The sequence below is a fragment of the Orycteropus afer genome, unplaced genomic scaffold, assembly GCF_000298275.1.
Source record: "Orycteropus afer afer isolate SDZICR_OR568_19922 unplaced genomic scaffold, OryAfe1.0 scaffold00040, whole genome shotgun sequence".
NCBI classification, from domain to species: Eukaryota; Metazoa; Chordata; class Mammalia; order Tubulidentata; family Orycteropodidae; genus Orycteropus; species Orycteropus afer.
This window is the reverse complement of record NW_006921627.1, coordinates 10,515,199-10,523,306: the sequence shown is the minus strand read 5'-3', so window position 1 is coordinate 10,523,306 and position 8,108 is coordinate 10,515,199. Positions and strand designations below refer to the sequence as shown.

Here is an 8,108-nt window from a genome sequence, read left to right as displayed (position 1 = left end):
TCCAAGATTATCTTCTGTGTCTGTGTTAATTGGTTTCCCTTTTCTTTGTTGAAGAGGGTCTGTGCAATCCTTCTGCCTAGTCCACCATCTTGCCCCCGATCAGTAATCACTTGCTTTTGATATAATCATGAAGTTGATTAGACCTCACTTTTGTATGATGCCTTACAGAGCTCTGTTATATGCATTCAACTCATGTGATCTGCACAGTGCCTCTGCCAGGTAGACAGGACAAATATTGTCATCTCTATTTTAAGAGAGGGAGCTCTGGTGGCATAGTGCCTAAGGCATTTGATTGCTAACCAGAAGGCTAATGGTTCAAACCCACCAGCCACTCCTTGGAAGGAAGACTGGGCAATCTACTTTCATAGAGATACAACCTCAGAAACCAAAAGAGGGGTCACTATGAGTTGTAATCGACTCAACAGCAGTGAGGTTTTTTTTTGTTTTTTTTTTTTTTGGTTTATTTTAAGAGAGGGAATCTTTAAGAGTTCTGAGTACCTCTGTGTGAGAGTCACTGTCTTAGTGCTTTCTGTAAGCTGGCTCATTAAATATTGGTGGTAAATGGGTATAATAGGTGTAATAGGTATAACTATATCACAGGTTTGTTTTCAGGTGCTGTTGAGTCAGTTCTGATTCATGGTGACCCTACATACAACAGAATGAAACACTGCCCGGTCCTGCACCATACTCGAAGTTGTTGCTATGTTTGAATTCATTGTTGTAGTCACTGTGTCAATCCATCTCATTCAGGGTCTTCTTTTTTTGCTATCCTTCTTCTTTGTTGTTGTTGTTATGTGCCATCAAGTCAGACCTGACTCATAGCGACCCCTCCTTGGGTTACTGAGGTGGTATCACTACGGAAGTAGATTGTCCAATCTTCCTTCAGAGGAATGGCTGGTGGGTTTGAACCACCAGGCTTCTGGTTAGCAGTCAAGTGCCTTAGGCACTATACTACCAGAGCTCCTAACCCTCTACTTTACCAAGCATGATATCCTTCTTCAGGGACTGGTCCCTCTTAATAACATGTCCAAAGTATGTGAGATGAAATCTCACCATCTTTGCTTCTAAGGAGCATTCTGGTTGTACTTCTTCCAGTACAGATTTGTTTCTTCTTCGGAAATCCATGGTATATTCATTATTCTTGACTAACACAATAATTTAAAGGCATCAATTCTTCCTAAATCTTCCTTATTCACAGTCCAGCTTTTGCATCATGTGAGGTGATTGAAAATACCATGGCTTGGGTCAGACCCATTTTAATCCTCAAAGTGACATCTTTGCTTTTTTAATACTTTAAAAAGGTCTTTTGAGGCAGATGTGCCCAACATAATACATCATTTGATTCCTTAATCGCTGCTTCCATGAGTATTGATTGTGGATCCAAGTAAAATAAAATTCTTGACTACTTCAATATTTTACAGATAAGGAATATAAATATTTTGCAAAGAAGGAAACTGAGGCTCTGGAAAATTCTTAGGGTCATTCATCTAATAAGTATTAGAGCTAAAGTTAAACTTGGATGTTTTGATTCCAAGTCAACTTCTCTTCTACAATTCCATATACTGATTGTGTGAGTTTTATCCACATGTATTTAAATTCATGGCATTTTGCTATGAATTTTCACATCTATATTATACTATTAAAGAGAGAGTTTTAATTGTCTTCCATTATCATAGCCAAATTATTATAAGTAAAATCTGCATTATTCACCGTCATCGTTATTGTAACTTTGGAAATTTGGAAGGTAATCTGTAATATTTCCTCATTAACCTCCTGTGTTTGGATAGTGTCTGACTGCATGAGAACTATGTGTATGTTGGGAGCTAAGGCTTCCAGAAAAAGGACTCATTGATGTAAACATGAGAGAGGGGTCATTTTTCAACAAGAATTGGAACATCAACATCAAAATGAGTATTTTTCTTTAAAATGTTACCTTGAGAGAACATCCAATTCAACTTTTTTTGTCATGCCTCATTTTTTTTGTAAAATTTAATGGCAGCATCTTTATCAGGTTAATCTCTGAAAGAGTTTCCTTTGTGTCCTGATGGCCTTGGAGCTCCTTCTTGGCAGGATAGAGCCTTCTCACTGTGTCCCAGCATCTGATATAGAGTCCAGCCAATCCAAGATGCTCAGACTGTGTGTTGAGTGGAACTGAACTGAAACACATTTCTCAAAGCAGAGTAGTCACTGAAGGATAGAGGAGGGTCCAAAGCTATCTTGTTGCCCTTGGTCTCTGGCTGGAAGAAGCTAGACAATGACCTGGCAGGAAACTTCAGCCAAAGCGATCTGACTCATGATTCCCCTACGTGTTTATTAGTCATCCTATATAATTTTGGAGTCCCAGGGGGGCACAATGGTTAACATGCTTGACTGCTAATAAGAGGTTGGCTTTAGTGTCCACCTGGAGCTACCTCAGAAGAAAGGCCTGATGATCTACTTCCAAAAATTCACCCATTGAAAACTATGAAGCACAGTGCTACTCTGACACACATTGGGTCACCATGATTCAATGGCAACTGGTAATACAATCATACTTAGTTAATTGAGTCCATTTCGTCTTGGGCCATGTTTCTTGCTCCTCTTCTCATATTTCCCTATCCCCTAGTTCTTCCAGGATTATCCACCTCCAAGTCAAGTGCCATCCACACCCAGTCTCACCCTTACTCACTGATGTTTTATGCCCATTCTCCTTCTCTCACAGACCCAAGCAAAAGGTGTTTCTTCCTCTCCTTGCCCTGCTCCTCAACCCCGAGCCCTGCTGGGGAGGAGATGGCAGCACAGAACATATGGCCAGAGTTTTCTCTCACTTACTCATCACTGATATTTCAGAACACATCTGATTTACTGCAGTTTAAGGCCAAACCTCTCATCTGCAGACCAGAGAGCAGGGAAAGAATCTAAAAAGTATTGACACCCTAACCATAATTAGAACAGTCCAGGAAGAGCTCCACCATGCACACACATAGTTCTCTCCAGAACCACTATTTTAGGGTTGTCATCCACTAACTCATCTTCAGTTAACTTATCAAAATATTAATGGAAAATATGATTAGTGTGAGTAAACTTAAGAATTAATGCTGAAGGAAAGAAAAGAATTTTTACCTAATTTAGAAGAATAAGAATAAGTCTTATTCCAGTCAATTAGAGATAGGTTTACATGCTTCCAATTATTCAAAGTAGTCATATTCTGTAGTTTACCTTGTTTTCATTGTATGATGCAAAGTCTGCTGGACTAGGAGATGAGAGATCAGATTCTGCCACTAGGTCACTGTAAAACTGAGTAGATCACTTGTTTATATTATCTGAAAATGAAAGTGCTAAATGACTTCAGCTTTAATACTCAATTCCATCACTGTTCATTAAGCCAGCTCAACTTTGTACTCAGCTCCAGGCATGCAAAGAGAAAGATGTATCACTCCTTTCCTCAAGTTCTCCACAGTTTGGAGATGATGACAGAACACTCCTAAACCAACATAAACTTTTATGGAATATGGGTGTCATCTTCCCCGTCCCCTCCTGTACCTGATCATAGGACTTTCTTCTAGCTCCCCACTAACCTGGCACCAAGGTCTACACACAGGGCTGCACAAAAGTTTTTAGAAAGAAGTCTTTTAGGTCAAAACATTGCCTAGACTACAGTACAAGCTTTCAAAGGCTAGATGGCACTGTTGCTAGAGCCAAATCAGATATGTTCTGAAACATCAGGGGTGAGGAGGGAAGGGAACATAAAGCAGAGACCTCTAGAAGGTTCCAGTTCCTGAGTATCAGTTCAGATACAATGCAGAAATATAGATAGACTCCTATCTTTCCTGCATAGAGTACTTTGCCATTTTACATCACCTTTGCAAAATTGGCTTCATGTAGTCTTCACAGCAACCTGGTAAGGTAGGCAGGACAACTGTGTGGATCTTAGTTTTAAAGAACTTCAACTCAGAGATATCAAGTGCCTAGACTAAAATTGTAAGACAATCAGCAGAACATTTACTATGATACCTTGTTGACATCACTCTACTAAATGAGTGCCCTCAGAGTACTCTGAAGGAAGTCTATGGTCAGTGATATGGTTGTCCAGGAAAGCTGCCTGGGTGAACTGGACCTAAGCCAGTGGAAAGAAATGGTAGGGTTCTCCACCAGACTGACTGAAAAGCATCAATTTAAGCTGTGCCTCAAACTGTATGCTTTTGTGACAAGGGGAGAACACATTCATTTGAGAGGAAAAAAGGTATACCACATACAGCGTTTTTGAAGCATAAAAATTATGGGCAATTTGTAAAATTATTAGGATCTAATGCAAGTGGTTGATGGTGTATTTAAAGGATCAGTCTTATTCCTTATGTCCTGTGGTTGAGTTGCATCTGTCATTTGTCCTTTGCCTTTTACCATGTTCATATGTTTCTCATTGAAACAAAACAAAACTGTCCTATGCAGTAGGCAGGGTAGGTGTTACTACTGTGCCCTTTTACAGGTAAAGAAATAGAGGGTAAGAAATGTTAACAGACATGTCTAAAATTACACAGCTAAGTAGTCAAACTAGAACTTCATCTCAGTATGTGTGACTTCAAGTCTTGTCCTCTTTTCAGTATATTTTCTCCAGGCTGTGTCAGGTTCATATAGTAATCACAAAATTAAGAGGGATGGTGTTGACATGGAGGTTCAAGCATCAGAGACTAAAAAAATATCTATACAGAGTGACAAATCATCAAAATTATGCAAAATTACACACTATTGAGAGCAAAATAATACCTGTGATCTGTGCCCTCTAATTGTCTCTAATTTCTGTTTCTCCCCAGGATGATGAAGACAAGCTAAATTGGAAAGATCGTTGCCCTGGCTACTTGATGAACTTTGCCTCCATCTTATTCATGGTAATTTCCTTGAGGGACCACCTGTCTGTGACTATATGCCCATAGATCCTATCCCTGTAGTAGTAGTAGTAGTTCCTTAGAGTAGAATTCTAGAGTTCAGCAGAGCTTTTTGAAAGGCCCAGACAGTCTCAGCTTATGCCTAGGTAAGCCAAGTATGCTGTTTATACTTGAGTATGAACAATAAAATTGGAGCAGGATGTTCTTGGGAGCCAGATGGTTGAGACAGGCATCAGTAATTGAAGTGAGGAGACCTGGGGTACTGTGAAGTCAGAGGACAGAGGACGGGTCACTGTAACATCTGCCCTTCTTCTTGGGAAGACTCCTATTATTTAAGGTTGGAGGTTCTGCTTTAGAAAGAAAAGTTGTGTCCTCATAGCTCAGAGCACTCAGACTGAGGCAACAGGCATTTCTAAGCAGGACTACACACTAGTTGGAGATTGTTTATTCAAAAATTTGAGGTGAAATCAACCTAATTTTCTGGCCAGAGGAAGTTCCTGTTGCTTCAGTTGTTAGGTGCTGTCCCCAGGCAACAGAGTAGAACTTTGTGATAAGATTTTCTTGGCTGTAATCTTTGAATAACAATTTGCACTTAACTGTGTCACCAGGGCTACTTTGAGGGAGGTCCCTAGATGGTGCAAATGATTTGTGCTGGACTGTAACATAAAGGTTGGCAGTTGAAACTCATCGAATGGTACTGTGGAAGAAAGGCCTAGAGATCTTCCATAAATTTTCCTAGTGGCTTCCATAAATATTACAGCCAAGAAAATTGAATGGAGCAATTCTCCTTGTTCTGGTTACCTAGTGCTGCTCTGACAGGAATAAACCACAAATGGGATGGCTTGAACAAACAGGAGTTTATTCTTACAATTTGTAGGCTTTAAGTCCAAGTTCAAAGTGCCAGGCTCTAGGAGCTGGGTGAAAACCCCTCAGCCTTGGGCTTCAGCCTGCCTCCAGCTCCTGGCCCATTGAAGCTAGAGGCTTTTCTTCACTCAAACAGCTGCTGGCTGCTGAGGCTGCCAAGCAGAAGGTTGACAAGTAAAAAGACACAGTCCTGATGTTACCAAATCACATGGCAGGCCATTAATTCAAGTCCATTGTAAGTCCCAAGGTCAGCAGAACATGGCAGGCTACTGAACAATGACAGGGCTACGTGCAGGGTTCAAAGTGCCATAAGCTCGAGACCATTCCCCAAAGCATATTCTTATATACACAAAGAAGACCACATCCCTAAGGCAGCTATTCAGCTGCTCACAGTAGATTCCACCATGGAGTTGATTACCAGTCTCATCATGGGGAATACTACATCCAGCTACCCAATCACTCAACCAGGCCCAGCCAAGTTGACATACAAACTGAACTGCCACACTCCTCTAACACATGGTATCAACAGTGAATTGGAATCAATTTGATGATGAACAACAACTGGCCAGAGGTAACTCTGGCCCTGGCTAAAGGTTATTATGGTCATTTTCATTGCCACCGTGACCAGTAATGACAGGGACTGTATCCTAGTCTTAGAAATTTTAAAGATGAAGTAAGCTTAGACATCATCTAATTCAATTCCTCATTTTGCAGATGAAGTGCAGAGTCGATGGGTGCCTTGCCAAAGCTTAGAAGTCTAAATTAGATTTCTTCTTATCATTTGGCAAACACAAGAAATGGCAAATTTCTTCGAGAATATATAATGACTTGCAATGTAGTAAGGTAGAGTGATATATCGTTTAATTTAGACTTAGCATTTCAAAGTCTCCCACGTGTGTACAACGTTGCCTCAGGACCAATAAGGGAATTAATTCACTTATTCAAGAAATATTTAGTGAGTGCCAACTATGGCGTAGTGCCTAAGGCATTTGACTGCTAACCAGAAGGCTGGCAGTTCAAATCCACCAGCCACTCCTCAGAGGGAAGATTGGGCATTCTACTTCTGTAGTGATACTACCTCAGAAACCCAAAGAGGGTTCGCTATGAGTCAGAATTGACTGGACGGCAGTGAGTTTTTTTTTTTTTAAACTATGTGCTTAACAATATTCTTAGAAACTGGAGATACAGCATAAAGGAAAATAAAATAATCCCTTTCTTCAAGGACTTTGCAAACAATGAAAAAGTAAATAAATATGTGACATATACTTCTGTCTCCAGTAGTGGTGGGCTAGGGCACTTGGACCATCCCATCTTGCTGAATATAACAAAAAAAATATTGGATAAATATATTTTTTTTCAATCTGTTTAAAGCCTTGTAGAACTGAAAAAAGAGTAAGGAATACTAGCCTAAAATCTGAGGTAAAATGTGACCCTAGGAAACAAATGCTTGAGGATTAATGTTGCTTTTGCCTGAGGACATTTGCCTACTTAGGCAAACTTGGACTTTGGTTCTGGTGGTTTTAGGACAAACAAAACCTAAAGAAAGATAGAAATCAAGGATTATGGCTGGCTCTGGGATGGGATTCTAACAGGAAGTCCTTACCAAATTAAATTAGAACTCCAAAGTGCTATACTTTCAGAATGAAAATGAAATATAAAGCCACCCCCTCCCCACTTAGGGAACTCTTGGTTAGACTTCTCTAGAGAAATAGAACCAGTGATTGATTGAATGACTGATTGATTGATTGATGAAAGAAAGAGAGAGAGAGAAATTTACTTCAAGGGATTGGCTCACATGATTGTTGATAAATTTAACAACAAATTAGACACAGCTGAAGAAAGATCATGTGCACTGAAATACAAATTAAAATAAATTATTAATAAGGCAGCATAGCAAAAAAGTAGGAACTATTGGAATGAGATTATGAGTTATGAAAATAGAGTGATAAGATTTAACATGTTTATTTGCATTATTGCAAAGGGAATAGGTAGTGAATGAGGTATAATGACATAATTTCCTAATGTGCTCTAGAATACCAATCCACAGAATGAAGAATCTCAAGAAATTCAGCAGAAAAAATATAAAGATATCTACATCTAAACTCATTACAGTAAAATTATAGAATATATGACACCAGAAAAATTTTCAAAAGTATAAAAAATAAAAGACAAATTACCTTCACTAGAGAGATAAATTGAGTGTTGATGTCTCATAGCACATTGGAAATGAGAACGCAGTAAAAGTTATCTTTATGTGTTACAATTAAAATAATTGCTAAACCAAAATTCTATTGTTGTTGTTGTTTTTATGTGCTGTCAAGTCGGCCCTGACTCATAGCGACCCCTCCTTGGGTTTCCAAGGCAGTATCACTACGGAAGTAG

General features: G+C 39.4%; 1 protein-coding gene across 1 annotated transcript in view; it reads left to right on the top strand.

The window, feature by feature from the left end:
- Positions 1–8,108, top strand: part of ANO2 (anoctamin 2) — a 556,059-nt gene that overhangs the window by 414,002 nt on the left and 133,949 nt on the right. Inside the window, exon 15 of the mRNA XM_007937086.1 lies at positions 4,791–4,865. Within this exon, the coding sequence (XP_007935277.1) occupies positions 4,791–4,865 (75 nt within the window). The remainder of the gene's footprint in view (positions 1–4,790; positions 4,866–8,108) is intronic.